Genomic DNA, 15,403 nt, shown 5'->3' on the forward strand with positions numbered 1-15,403 from the left:
TCTGACAGGATCCTGACGCCACGATCCACCCCAGCTTCAGCAGCCCCAGATTATGGGCACGCCTATGGGTGGAGTTAGTGAGGCAGTTTCCAGGCATACACCCAGAACCTTCTCTAGTGGTTCAGCCTGGACTAGCACTGTGATTTACCACTGCACCACTATCCATGTCCAACTTCCTTTTTTTAAAAAAAAAACAATTATTTATTTTTTTATGTTATTATTATTTAATTTGACCAGAGACAGAGAGAAAGAGAAAGTGGGAAAGCAAGCTGCCAGAGCCAAGATTCGAACTGCAGTTGCCCTTGTGGGAGTCCAGTGCCTTAACCACCACACCACCTGCCAGTCCTCAACTTCTTTTCTTTTCTTAAACAGGGTCTCACCATATTGTGATCCTCCTACCCCAGCCTCCTAGTTAGCTGGGACTACAAGTGTACACCACCATTTGCAGCTCATTTAAGTTGGGCTGGGTATTGAACCTGGGCCTTTCGTGTGGCCTCAGCCTTTGAATGACAGTCTTTCTTAACATATACCACTGTGGTGGAGCCCTGTTTTTTCTTTTAAACGGATTATGACAAGTGGTTTCATGGTGATTATGCTAATCAAGGATTGACAACATGCAACCTATATAGGACAAATGAGCCTTATAAGGCTGGGTAAAAGAAGTTCATTGTTCATTGATTGCAAAAGTCTTTAGTGAGATCTAGTGTGGGTCTTGCATCCTGGATCACTTCAGTTGGTTAGAACCAGAGGATGTGAAATGCAGCATTCAGTTCTGATATTTGCTCAGCAAGTGCTGGTCTAGATGAAAACTTTCCTTCACAAAGCAACATGTTGCTTTGTGTTCAGGGGACACAGGGCAACCTCTGCCCTCCTTGGAGTTTACAACCCAGCAGGAGGACAAAAAAGGTGGTGAGAAGGTGCAGAGTCTGTGAGAGCACACAGGGACAGCTGACTGTGCACGGGAGCTGGGCCTCTGAGACCTGTCTGGTGGCCAGGAATTACCCTGAACAACTGAGCCTGGGGAGACGGTGGACTGTTTCAGGTGGAAGAAACAGCGTGTCCTGGAGTCTGAGAGCCTGGAAACCAAACAGAGTAGGGATGTGGACTCCAGAGAAGGCTTGGCTAAGTTAGCATGTCCCCTTTTTAGCTGAGTAACCTTGGGGAAAGTACCGAATTTCTCTAAACCACACACTCTTTATTTACTAAAGGGAAATCTTAACTTCACTTAATCATAAGTGCGTGGTGAGACCAAATGAGATAACTCTTTTAAAAGCTCACTCAGCACAATGTTAGACATGTAATAAGCACTTACCAACTACGAGCTATTATTTTTGTTCAGAGTCAATGTAAGAGAAGGAGGCCTTTTGCAAGAACGTTTCCTTCTATCTCTTGCTTATTTTATAAATGAGGAAGCTGCACCCAAAGAGATTAAGTGACATTCATAAAGTAAGCTGGTTTCTAGCAGGGCTGGTCCTGGAATCTGGTGCTCTGTTTCTCAGTTTCATCTGATGATAAAAACAAAAACAAAAACAAAACAAAACAAAACAAAACCAATGTATTTAATGTGTTTTGGAGTCAGGGTCTGGGTTCAAATGCTGACTTGCCACTTAGGGTTGTAAAACATTAGGCACATTTTTGTTTCCTCCAAACTGTGAATGGAACTAAAGGCTTCCTCAGCAGGTTGTCAGTGAGATTACATTAGATGAAAGACAGGGGCCTCCTCCATAGGCTGTCAGAGGGATTAAATGAGGTGAAAGACAGGAAAGACATAAGCAAGAAATCCAGCTCCTGGAACCCTCATTCGGTCCATTATCTGAACGTGCCTCTCATTTGCTAAGACTGAATCTCAGAATGAAGCCTCACGTGGAAGCTCTGCCACAAGCGAACATCCACTCCATACTGAATGGCGTAGATTTTGCTACTGTGGCCTTCAGTTCAGGCCAGGGGTCTTGGAGAATTTGCCCACTAAATGGATATAAATTCATTACAGGGGTGATTTTGGGACATCAAGCAGGGTAACTGGTGCATGGGAGAGGTCGGAAAGTGAAAATTCAGTGGAAATTCAGTGGAAATTCAAGTGAAATGTGGGGTTGAGTGACACACACTGGTGTTCTTAAATGCCCTGCTCAAGAGTTGTTATTTTCCCCCAGACAGTAGGGAGCCTTGAGAGGTTATGGAGTAAAGAATGATACGATCTGAGTTATGCCTCTGGCCTTCAGGAGAGACAGAGCACTAAGGGCAGAGATGGCAGTCTAGGAGAAGACTGTTTAGGAGCTGAGAATGGAAGAACTGTCTCAGAAGCAGAATCAAAGTGGCTTGATTAGATGTGGGGGCCCAGAGGAAAGCAGGGTGAAGATTATGCAGTGATGATGGGTCTGTAGGATTAGATGGGTGGCAATGTCATTCTGCCCAAATACAAGATTGATTCCATTTGCATGTCTGAAGTGTATGTAGGGGGAGGTGGCTCTGAATAGATCATTTTTGACATACGTAATTCATTCTAACTCCCCTCACACATGGAAGCCCTCTTGCGGTCAAGACCCTGGTAGATAAAGGAGTCCTGGCCCTGTTTCCTTTCTTCCCAAAGTTTCTGCTCTCTGCAATCCCAATGCAGGTCTCTAACAACTCCCACCAGGATGGTCTTCCTCTATTCTCCCACTACTATCTATCCTATGTGTTCTTTCTAGAAAGAGCAGACTCCTATGTCACGTCACTTGTCATAAAATTTTGATGGCCCTCTGCTGTCTCAGTCATGCTTTTCAAATGATCTGTGGTGAAGGACCAGTTTGTAAAAACATTTCAATCCAGTAATAGTTTATGCAATGCTCTGCAAGGCAGACCCTCATGGGGAGATGGCCAGTTCATGTCCAGAGACCTCCCTGACAATGCTGGATGCATGAACCTGTGATCTGGGCTGGCTGAGACTGGGGGTGGGTCATGGCATTGGGGCTCATCACAGGTCACTGCTTTTGGAAAAGGCAATAAAAATAACTTTCTAGAAAAATAAAATGAAACAGACATCTAGAGTACAGGTCCTAATCCTTATTATTAGATTTAATAGACATGCGTTTATTGCGTCAAATGACTACAGCTATTCTCAATTTCCATATTTATCAGGGACAGGAATAAACAGTTTGTAGACCAGATCCCCTGGAGTAGCAATGGCCTAGAAGACAACATTCTCACCCCTCGCTATCACCTTCCAACCCTCCACGGTCTGAGCCAGTCTTCTCTCCACCTTGCTGACTGTTCTCTCACAGAAACTCCACTTTGTCAACTTGGTTTACTCACTGTCCTTAAATCTCACTTCAGCTTGCACATCTATTTTAGATTCTCTGTGTCTCTAGACTGCTCCACCTTGGCTACACAGGGCAGATCATACCTCTCCTCTACTGGAAACTCTTCACTGGAAACCCTCAGTATCTATAAATCTTAGCAGCAGCAGCAGCAGCAGCTGTGCATTGAACATATACAGTTGGTTCTTCACTCTTGCAGGTTCAAAGTTAGGTGGACCCTTAGAGGGTTTGCTGTAGTATTAATAGACACCCCCTCTTGGGCTCTGAGGAGACAGTAACCATTTTCCCTGGTGGTATTAGTACCTTCACTCAACCAGTACTGCCCCATCTGACAGCCCTGGTCCAAGAGCAAAACCCCAGGTCCCCACTATTAAACCCGACCATCAGTTATCTGATCTCCTCTTGCCTGCCTCGTTCACAGCAGCTGGCATGTGGGTCAGCCCACTCGATGCGTGTTCTTCACTTGGTTTCTAGGATGTGGCATCTCTTGGCTTTCAGATGACATCTTTCTTGGGATTTCCTCCAATCTCAGGGCTAGAAACACCATTTATCATGAGGTTTCCAGTTTCTATCTCCAGCATGGATCCTCCTCTGAGCTCCATATGTGTAAATCCGACTGTATTTAATCCCCAGGATGCTTTGTGTGCATCTCGAACATGGTGTGTCCCATAATTAGCTCCTAACGATTAGTCCTGCCCCTAATGTACTCCCAGCATGGTCCTTCCCAACATAATTGAGGGCAACTCCATTCTTCCAGTTTCTCTGGTCTCAAATCTTAGAATTATCCTGAACTCTCTCTAACATCTCATCTGTCAACAAATCCCATCAGCTCTATTTTCAGAATATATCAAGAGGGCCAGCCCCATAGTACAGTGGTTAAAGTCTCTTTGTAGGGAGCCAGTCCCCCATGGCCAACTGTGGTTTGAATCCTAGCTCTAGGGGCTTAAAAAATCATGCTAGGTGCATGTGCATGTGCCAAATCCTGACGGGATGGAGAAATGGAGGAAAGGGTTTTGAGGTATGACCCCTATTGGGGGTTGCTTTCTCTCTCTCTTTTTGGCAACTGCATGTTCCCTTAGGCAATTAAAATGGGTTGTTGGAAAAGTTATGAGGCATTTTTGCATATAAAAATATGTCAGGACTTTTCTAACAACATAATATAGATATATACAGAATCCCACGACTTCTCACCACCTCCACCACTACCCTCTGGCTCATCATGATCCCGCAGTAACCTAAAGAGCATCTGTCCCCTTTCTTCAGTTGAGTCTTAATGCAGTTGGCAGATTATGAAAGCACAGGGCAGATTATATCTCTCTTCTCCTGGAAACTCTCCAGGTTACTCTGAACCTGCCTCAAACCTTCCTTGGACTTCTAGACTTCACACCTACATCTTTCCCTCCCTTCCCAAACTTTATCTCCTCTACCTCACCCTGTTGATGGCGCTAGTTCAGTCCACTGGTCTCCCTACCGTTCCTAAACATGACACACACTCTTCTACTTCAGGGCCTCTACACTCACTCTTCTCACTGTGGGAATGCTCTTCTCCTTATTTCTGCAGGCTTCTCCCTTACACCCTTCAACTCTTTGCTCAAACATCGCTTTCTTGGTGAGTTTTTTTTTTTTTTTTTCTGATTCCTGTTTATGCTCTCCTCCCCTGCTACATTCCCTAATTGTCTTTCCTGTTTTCTTCATAGGACAAATGACTTATGTACCAAATTAATCTATTGTTTTTAAAAATTGTCTCTGTTAAAAGGCAAGCTCAAATATGGCAAGAGTTTTTTTTTTAAGAATTATTTTATTAACTATTATTATTACTTAATTTTTTATAGGGCATGTGGACTCACCAGAGAGACAGAGACAGAGAGGAGGGTGGGACGTGAGAAAGCAAGTCACCAGGTCTGGGACTCCAACTGTGGTTGGCCACGTGGGAGTCCAGCACCTTAACCACCAGGCCACCTGCTGCTCTCAAGGGCAAGAGGAGTTCTATCTCTTTCTTTCAGGCTGTATTCCCAGAGTTGGAGGACTGGCACACAGTAGGTGCTCAGTACAGGTTCCAGGAATGAGCCTATTATCACAGCATCGTGGCTAAAAATGGGTCCGGATTTGGGAGGTAGAGCTGCAGCCTCCGTGGGGGTAGCCAGGAGACTTCTGCGTCTGTGGGAACTAAGATTCCCCTTAGCTCTCGAATTCTAGCGATCTTGAGAAGAATATCCAGACACGGCCATCTGGACGAGACAAGGGAATCCACTTCTTCCGAGGGGGGTCAGAAGAGCCAGGTGACAGGCCAAGCAGGGTGGACAAAGGGCTGCCAGGAGCAGACGATGGAGGTGGAGAACCGCAGCGCTAAAACCAGGCACGAGCGGGGTACAGCGAGGGCTGCGCTGTGTGGCGTTGAGCAAGTTACCTAACCTTGCTGACCTTCCGTTTTACATTTTCGGGGAAAATATCTTGACTTCCCCTTGGCAGGGTCGCCGTCCCGGGAGGTATGGTGGGGCAATTTCGGAGGAAGTCTGGGCGGCGGCGGGGCAGAGGGCGGAATGGAGGAAGGGAGGCGCTGGGGGATCCCGGACACAATAGGGAGATCCCGAGCCCGCGAAACCGCAGTTGGGGAAAGAGGAGGCGGAGCGCGGAGGTGTTCCCGCGGGCGGAGGGCGGGGACCGGGCGCCCATAGGCTCCCCCTGGACTCGCCCTGGGGAACTAGCCCGAACCGATTACTTGCAGAGCGCTGTGGCCACTAGATCGGCCGCTGTCACCGTGCCGCGTCCCGCCGCTCGCACCTGCAGCGCGTACCTGCCTCCTGCACCTGCCGCCCAGCGCGCAGCAGCCCGGCCCCAGCATGGCGGACCAGGCGGCCTTCGACACCAATATCAGCACCTTGACCCGCTTCGTCATGGAGGAGGGCAGGAAGGCGCGCGGCACCGGCGAGATGACCCAGCTGCTCAACTCGCTCTGCACTGCCGTCAAGGCCATCTCTACCGCGGTGCGCAAGGCTGGCATCGCGCACCTGTGAGTCTGGCCTGGGGCGGTGGGCTGCGTCCTGTCTGTCTATCCACCCGGCGCTCCGACGTTTGGCTTTCTGGTCCTCCTGCTGCGGCCTCTGTCCCTCAGATATTTGAGCCTCTCTCTGTATTATCTGGCAGCCAATCTCTCCAGAAGCTTGCCCACCTACACTCAAACCCTCATGCCCTGCTTCCTTGACCTAAGAGTGCCCACCTGGGCCCTGTGTCCCTGTGCACACCTGTGTCCCCCTGCACACCTGCATCTTTCTCCCCTCACTTAGCAGCCTGTCCTGAGCCTCTCTTAGCCTCCTCCTGGTAAAAGTGGCTGGCCAAGGGCCGTCCATGTCCATCCTGGCCTCCTAGACGGGGACGTGCTGGCCCAGGTACTGGCATTTCTCTTCTTCCTTTCCTCTACTCTTTTCGGAACTGGTGTCCCAAGTCGGCTTTCTAATACTGTTATCTTCCAGACCCTAAGCAAATCCTATTAGAATCAAATGGGGCCTCCCAGGCAGGACTGAGGAAGCCCACATGCTCACACTTTTAGGACTGGCAATGCTGTGTGCAAAGTGCTCCAGAGGACTGCTGCTTTCCCTCGGGGTGGGGAGGGTAGGGGCCTTACTGTGCTGTCCCATAATCACACTCACCCCAAGTGCATCAAAACTCTACCCGTTTGGGGACCAGCAGTTAGCATAATGGCTATGTTGCTGGACTCCCACGTAGTCAACCGCGGTTCGTGCCCCGGACCCGGTGGCTTAAGACTCACGCCGGGCACATGTGCGGGTGTGCCCAAGATCCCTTGAGAGGAGTATGGAGGAGAAGGGATTGCGGCGCGGCCATCCCCCCCTGGGGGGTGATTTCTCGCTTTCTGTCTCTCTGTTTCTCTCTGTCTGGCGAGCCCACGTGCCCTATAGCAAAAACCTCTCAAAAATCAAAAAAACAACAAAAAACCCCCCTACCATTTGCAGTGATGGTGCGTGCAGCCCTTGCCCAGTTTGTTAATAGCCCCAAGGCTCCGTGTAAGTATTGGGTTGTTGGTAAAGTCATAACGCATGTTTAAATAGAAAAACAGAAAAAAAAATATGCCATGACTTTTCCAACACCACAGAATGGTTTTTGAATGAGTGCCTCTCAGGCTTTAGTGTACACAGGAGCTGTCTGAGGATGTGGTTAAAATGTGGACTCTCCTGAGGTCTGGGTGGGGCCTCCTGCGGAGGGCTGGACGAGCTCAGAAGAAATTCTGTCTTCCTAAGGAGGTCTCCTATGGTAGGTGGTGTCCCTGATGCTGGTCTGCGGGTCTATGAGTAGCATGGAGTCTGGGGACTCGAAGGACACTTTCTGGGAGGCTTTTTGTGAGTCATATGGCCCTCTTTGGTTTGGTCTGGTGTGCACACAAGCGTCTCATAGTTCTCACTTTACCTGAAGGATAGCTGGGTATTCTGGTTGTTCTTACTTTTTCGAAGATTTCCTGCACTTACTAACACCATAAAGATGATGCAGGCCTACCTGTGGCCCAGTGGTTATAGTAGCTGGATCTCACAGGCCGACTGAGCAATTTGAGTTCTGAAGTTAGTAGTCTGAAAGACATGCCAGGCGCATGCACGTGAGTGCCCAAAATCCTGAAAGGAGGAGACGGGGAGGAGAGGGGACTGTGTTGTGACCACTCTTCTGGGAGTGCTTTCTCTTTCTCTCTGGTGAGTGCATGCAGCCTCTGGCCAACTGGAAAATAAAAACATGGGCCAATAGGTGGTTAAGGCGCTGGACTTCTACAAGACCATGTTTGCAGTCCCAGACCTGTCTGCTTCCTTTCTCACTTTCCCTCTCTTTTTCTCTCTCTCTCTGGTGAATGTATGTGCCCTGTAGCAACTTAATAATAAGAAGAAATAAAATGAAATTATTCTTAAAAAAATGACACATCATGCTGATAGTTGATCTGAAAAAGTATAATCCTGCCATTTTGAAATACTTTTCTGCATTTTTTGCCTCCCTCCCCTCTTCCTGCAACCTGGATTTCTTCTCTGGTGAGCTGTTGTCTCCGGTCCCACAGTGTAAGTCAGTGGAGCTAATTCCTAAGAAAAGGGAATATGATCACATTTATTTTCAGGTATCAGGCAGGGATGGACCCTGCTGGGAGAGAGATAGGGACAGGTGTGATAATCCTATCAGTATTTCACTGTTGAACTTCTGTCCCCACCTTTTTGCAGTGAAAACATTGAATTTTTTTTTTTTTTTTTTACTTTTACACAGCAAAAATGATAGATTTGTTTCTTTTTTACAACAGGGAACTTGACATTCTTCTGTTTGTTAAATGTTTCTTCTCTTTGCCCCTCTTGCCCAGCCTCACCGTTTACTCTCTACGCCATAGGAGACAATAAGACCCTATCATTTGATTCAAAGCAGACGAATAAAGAGGACTTACTGTTATGTGACGTGAGCCAGACTTTGAAAGATCCCCACTGTAGGTCCCCACTCACTATGTACCGAAGGTCTGCACTCTATAGCGGACATTGAAAGAGCTTCGATCCTCTTCATAGTACATTTCTGTGGATTCTCTGCTTTAGTTCACAGTTAGTTTATGAGTATGTAGACTTACAGGTGTTGCCTTTGAAGACCAAGAACTTTCAAAATGAATACTTGTCATTTCTGCCACTATTTTAAAAAAAGTCAGCATCTTGCACAATTCCAGAGAGACTCAGAAATGTGAGCTCTGTTTTGAGGTGTTCCATCTCTTAAGTAACTTCAGTTGTGGAAACTAACCTTTCTACTGTGGGATTTTGGTTGTGGGGTCTGGTAAAATCTGATAAATTTGTCTACATAAGATTTGTGTATTTTTAGACTACATAGTTGTAATCACTAGGTTTCTTTTTTTTAAAATTGTTGTTGTTATAACCTACTTAGTCAGTTTTACTCACAGACAAAAATTTTGACCATTCAAAAGAGCATGAATGAAAAAATGAACCTCCCCCCCCAGAACAGTCCCCAGAACATCCACAGCTAACGGTTTACTGATTATTTTTCTACATAGTCCTTTATACTCATACAAATTCATACATGAACATATATTAATATAGGCCTATAAATATTAATTAATAACAACCAGAATGGAACACATTAACATCCTTTTCTACAGCTTGTTTTATCATTCAATACTATGCAATGAGTATCTTTTCATTAAAGCCAGGAAATAAAAAAATCCCACCTTCAGGGACAGCAGGTGACGTGATGGATCCCACGTGGCTAGCTGCGTGGTATGAGTCCCAGACCTGGGGACTTGAGAATCATGTCGGGCATGTATGCATGCATGCCCGAAATCTCAAGAGTGGATGAAAAGGGATTATGGCATGGCCATCCCCCTAAGGGGGTTATTTCTCCCTTTCCCTCTCTTTCTCTGTCTCTCTTGGGCGAGCACACAAGCCTACAACTAAAACTAAAACTAAAACTAAAACAAACAACAACGATAAACCCGCCTCCTCCTTTTTAGCTATTACATAGTGCTCCACTGAACAGATGCATTATGAGTTATTAGACTCCTCCCCTATTTGGGGACATTTATGTTTTCACATTTCTTTTCAGTTTTGTACCTTTGGAATAGGCGTTAAAGCCTGCTTGTATGGGTAGCTGATAGGGAGGACCAGAAACCAGACATGTAAGTAATCGTATAGGAAAATAAGATGTTGGCTGATTTCAGTATGACTTGTGGTCAGGCAGGCGGCACAGACAAGATCTCAAGCCCAGCTCCCAAATTATATTCAGTACAGGCTTTGATGTCACGAATGAGAAGCTGGTGTGCCTGCCAAGAGCCTATTAGAGCTGAAGTTTGCTCTAATAGGGCATGACCAGAGGCATGGGATGATTACAGATTAACCAGGACCAGTTTATCGAGCTCACCCGTGTTGTCTCATCAGTGGAATGTCAGGAGTTTAAGCATGGAGCCTGGTGTCATTGTTTCTCTCTTTCTGTCCAAATTAAGTTGCTGTTGCAGTCACTGATATTGCTCCTAAAAAGAGGTTCATAGAATCACAGAAGGAGACTTACACATCACATATTCCAGTCCCCCTCCTTGTAAAGGATGTGGAGGCCAGGGAAGATGAGATGACTCAGCCTGTGACCCAGGTCTCTGAAATCCCAGCTTGGGGCTCTTTCTGCCATGACATGCATCTCTTCCTTTATTTTTTAGGAACTGTAACTGTTTGTTACAGTTCAACCTGCTTGAAATCTCATCCACTAGTTACATTTAAAAAATTTATTTAATTGTATTTATTATTATTATTATTATTTTAATTTGCTACAGGGCATGCATGCTTACCAGAGAGAGACAAAGAGAGAGAGAGACAGAGAGAGGGAAAGTGAGAAAGCAACTCGTCAGGTCCTGGTCTTGAACCTGGTCAGCCATGTGGAGTCCAGTGCCCCAACCACCTGCTGGCCCACTTAGTTACATTTTGATGTGATTTAAGAATGTAGCAAGGAGCCATTGACTTTTGGCAAGTATGTCCTGAATTCCTATCTGTGTTCTCTGGGCTCCTCTCCATCCCTCCCAGGGAAGAAGTATACAGATCTAGCCAGGAGTAGCCAGGCTTCTGTTCTGAAAACAGCCAGCAACCTATAAGGTGAGCTGATGAATTCATGGTTCAAATGTCAAACTCAAGTGTCCTCCCACTTCTTTGTTTTCATTCCTTTGAGGAAAAACGCTCATCTAATGGCTTACGGTTTGTGTGCGTATGTGTGTGTGTGCATGCATGTTTGTGTGTGTGTGTGTGTGTGTTCGTATGTGTGTTGTAGAGCTGAATTCTCTTTTGCATACATTTCCAAATTGCTGGCTGAAGAATTGTCTGATTCCATTCAATGTCACAAAATGTTACTGAACACCCATAATGAACGAAGTTCTAGAAGAGATAGAGAGGTGAACATGACACAGAGCTGACTCCATAGGGAACAATAAGACAAGTGTAGAACTAGTTATAAAACACAATAGAGGTTCTGAAAGTTGCTTTCATAGAAGTGCCCAAAACACAATTCAAGTATAAAGGATCATGGAGAATCGAAACGGCGGGCATTTGTGAGACTAAGCAGGGGGACGGTGGTCATGCAACTGGATCCACATAGGGAAGGTCCTGGGTTCACATCCCAGGACTGCCCTGAGCATACAGGGAGGGTGCTGGGAGCCTGCACATGGCTGCCTGTGATCCAGGTTGGCTGAGACTGGGTGGACTGCTGCATGAAGACTCTGTTGGTCTCTCTCTCTCTCTCTCTTACAGATGAAATAAATTTAAAAACAAAAAAAGACAGGCCTCTGTGATAGGCAGTAAAAGACAGCCATAGGACCTAATGGCTAGAAAACAGTTCAGGTTAGAAGGTCAGGAAGAAAGGCCAAGAGGTGGTAAAGTGTTTCTGGAAAGTTTCTCACTTGCTTTGATGAAAGCATGGAGCACACAGGCAGGGCGTTTGTGGATGTGAAATTGTGGGATGCACCCACTGGGGGTGCATCCAATGGCAGGGTGAACCCTTCATACTTTGGGGGTTATGCGAAGGGGAGAGCACAGGTTTTTGAGTTTGTTGAGTAGCACAGTGGCATGATGAGACATAATTCTAGGGAAGCTGTGGTCAGAAGTACAGAGTAGGAAGGGAGAAAGTGAGGGCTTGGGGAGAACGAGTGGAGAAGGGGAGAGGTGAGGCAAGGAGCTGACGGAGCTACAGAGAGGGCTGAAAGGACTGGGGGAAGTCTGAGCATGGACTAGGTAAAGGTGGCTCTCTTGAAGAGCTAGTCCTAGCAATTGAGAGAATTAATGCGTCATCAGAAAATAACATACAACACAAAACGGAATTCCAAAGGAGGAGCTGGTTTTAGAGGCTGGGGAGGGGTGAGAAGAGGATTCCAACATTTTGGAGACATTGAACTTGAGGCACAGGAGGTGTTGTCCAGCCTGCAGTTAGATGTTCCAGCCTGGCATTTGGACTTGAAACACTGACCACTGATCCATTTAGCCATGGATTTTGGCACATTCACCCTAAGGCAGAGAAGAAACTCAGAACTGGATTTAGCAGAACAGGTACTTGCAGGGCTTAAGATCACATTTTGAAGAGAGATAGGACTTTCTCAAATTCTCTGGCTCTGCTATTTACTGGGTTGTTAGAAAAGTCACTCTGCGTTTTTTTCTTAGAGATTTTTGGGCACATGCACTCACTGGATAGTTGGAGACAGAAAGACAGAAAAGGAGAAGTCACCCCCAGGGGGGATGGCCATGTGCAATCCCTTCTCCTCCATTCTTCTCCTGGGGTCTTAGGCACACACACACATATGCCTAGCATGTTTTTGAAGCTACTCGGGCCAGACTCAAACCAGAACCACACTCGACCACGTGGGAGTCCAGCGACGTAACCACTTCACCATCTGCTGGTCCCCGTGATGCATTTTTTCATGAAAAAAAAAATTGTCATGACTTTTCTGACAACTCAGTAATTTCTGTGAGGATTTGAGTAGTTGTCATAACATCTTTGAACCTTGGTTTTCCTACCTGTAAGATGAGGACAGGTGTATTTTTTAACTTTAGAGTTGTGTGAGGATGAACTGAGCTCATTAATTGAGTACTGATGCCATCATTGTTTTACAGAAGAGCATATAACACATATATATATGTTATATATTATATATAATATATATACTATTATATGTTTTATATATATATGTGTGTGTGTGCCAGCAGGGCCCTACCCCGGACTAGACTATTACCTACTAAAATAAAGTTGCCCTGTCAGATTGGTCACAGGAAATGTCCTCCCATCATGTTCATGCTGTGCCTAGAAATATTGCTTCTATATGTTGGGTCCTGACAATTGCTCGATAGAATAATAATAAAGAACTTCAGTTTTTTTTTTTTTTTTTTTGCTTTTCTTTTCTTTTTTTTTTTCTGAAGCATGTGTATGCTCATGAGGAAAAAAGAGAGAAAGAGAAAGAAATCAACCCCCTCGGAGGGGGTTATGACCATGCCTCAATCCTTTCTCCTTCATTCTCCTCTCAGGGCATGTATGCACACATGCCCGGCATGGTTCTCAAGCCATCTGGTCCTGGACTCAAACTGCACGGTTGGCCACATGAGATCCAGCCACCTTAACCTCCACGGCCATCTGCTGGCCCAAGGACTTCAGTTTTAATTTTGAAATTACAGATCAGCTAATTCATGTTTAAGCTTATTTTGAAATGTGCAGAGTTTATGATATACTTCAGAAACTTGATCAGATTTAGTCTATGGGTTGAATTATCTCCTCCATATGAACAAAAAGTGAATTGTAACTTCCCTTCCATAAAAGAAGTACAGCCAGCCACACACCATCCTGTTTGCCCATTTTCAGCCCACGTGGACACTAATGAAGGTTGGAGTTTGTGACCTTTGAAAGCTGGCTGGCGGCTCTTCTTCCAAGTATTTCTGAGCTAACCCCGAATGTCCCCAGCGAGGCGAATGGTTGGTCATTGACCATGGAATCAATCAGTAACAAGTCAGTGTTATCTCTGACTTTAGTGATAGGATTAAATGAATGGATCAGCCTCTGGGTTGGGTTGGGTGTTCTGTGTGCCATCTCGAGTGCTGCTGCTCACGCACTCTTGTGTTGGTGTTAGGAGGAAACGAGCTAAGTCCGTGAGTTGATCAAGGAAGTCGTTGTGAACTCATCTGGAAGTGTGCAGCTCAGGCTGCAGGTCTATGCTTAGTGCTGTGGTTCACGAACGCTGCGAAAGGAACTTTGCCGATCACCATACATCCGCGTATGAAGGCTCACCAACTACATGACTGCAAGATGGCTCATTCCATTTAGGAAACTGCATGCAAACTAAAAAAACAGTTCTAATATTTAATCCAGATTCCCAAGGATTTCAAAATACTGACCAAATTATTGTACACTTTGATGAGTTTCTTATCATATGAATTAACATGACTTACAGCTTTTTCAAATTTTTTTAAAAAATTAAAATTTTTTTTATTATGATCATAATCTTGTTTATATTATATTGAATTACATATAACTTTACAGTGTATTACATTTCTTTTTCCAGAAGGAATACCATACATAACAGTCAATACAAAGACATTAAAATCCCCATCATCATCATCCAATAGCTTTTCATTATTTTTTCCAGATTATTATTATTATTTCAATTATTTTTTAAACATTCAATCACTATGTATCATTTTGCTTATAAAAAGACTACCCAACATGAAATATTTCTCAGACCAGTCCAGTTGAGAATACTGTACAAGTCATCAACAGGTAATAAACCATGTCTGTGTCCCACTAATGTCATGCCTCTCTATTTGTTCTCTTGCTATCCTTCTCCACACTCTTCTCTTCTCCTGCCCCACAGCTTTTTCGAATTTTGAATGATGTTTACAATAAAAGTGAAGGAAGAGATATTGTAGACAGCTCTTCAAACCAAGTTTTTCTCCCTAAAGTCCAGAAAGAGATTTTCTGGGTCTCTGGAATTTTAAAAGAAAAAAGGCTACAAGGGCTTAAACTCCAACAGAGTGCTTTCTTCCCTACTTGAACTATTTGGGCTTCAGGGCCAAGAAATTTGAATCCAATTGAAGTGAAATGTCATAAGCATCTCAAATAAAATAATATCCCCAGTGATCGTTTATCAAAAAAACCTTGAAGTGTTGTTTGCTTTGTGAGTTACGTGTGATCATAGGTATGCATTGGCGGTCTTCCAGGAGTTGTCTGCAAAACTGGTTTAGAAATACCTCCTCCTCCTCCGCACCCTTCTCAAGCAGCCCTTTTGTGGAAGCGGATGTGGCTCTATCAAGAGAACTGACAGCTGCCGTGGGGGAGGGGTGCCATAAACCAGGTACATGTCACACACTGTCCCTCATCCTTATAAACTTGACCAGAAGAATCAAGAGGGAATTTGGACAACATGATGGAGGTTGTGAGTAAGAAAGGTGAGTGAGAGGGAAAGACAGAATTTGAACCCAGGTCTCCTGGCATCATATTCTTGCCAGGACCCTTCTCAGAATGAGTGTTTTGTTGTTGCTGTTGTTGTTGTTGTTGTTTTTGTTTTTTTGAGAGTTTTTTGCTATAGGGTGCGTGCGCTCGCCAGAAAGACAGAGAGACAGAGAGAT

General features: G+C 45.2%; 1 protein-coding gene across 1 annotated transcript in view; it reads left to right on the top strand.

Moving 5' to 3' along the window:
• Window positions 1-5,917: 5,917 nt before the first annotated feature.
• FBP1 (fructose-bisphosphatase 1) overlaps window positions 5,918-15,403 on the top strand; it is a 41,036-nt gene continuing 31,550 nt past the window's right edge. Inside the window, exon 1 of the mRNA XM_014585232.2 lies at window positions 5,918-6,306. Within this exon, the coding sequence (XP_014440718.1) occupies window positions 6,137-6,306 (170 nt within the window). The 5' untranslated portion in view covers window positions 5,918-6,136. The remainder of the gene's footprint in view (window positions 6,307-15,403) is intronic.

Source organism: Tupaia chinensis, unplaced genomic scaffold (genome assembly GCF_000334495.1).
Source record: "Tupaia chinensis unplaced genomic scaffold, TupChi_1.0 Scaffold149309_1, whole genome shotgun sequence".
NCBI classification, from domain to species: domain Eukaryota; kingdom Metazoa; phylum Chordata; class Mammalia; order Scandentia; family Tupaiidae; genus Tupaia; species Tupaia belangeri.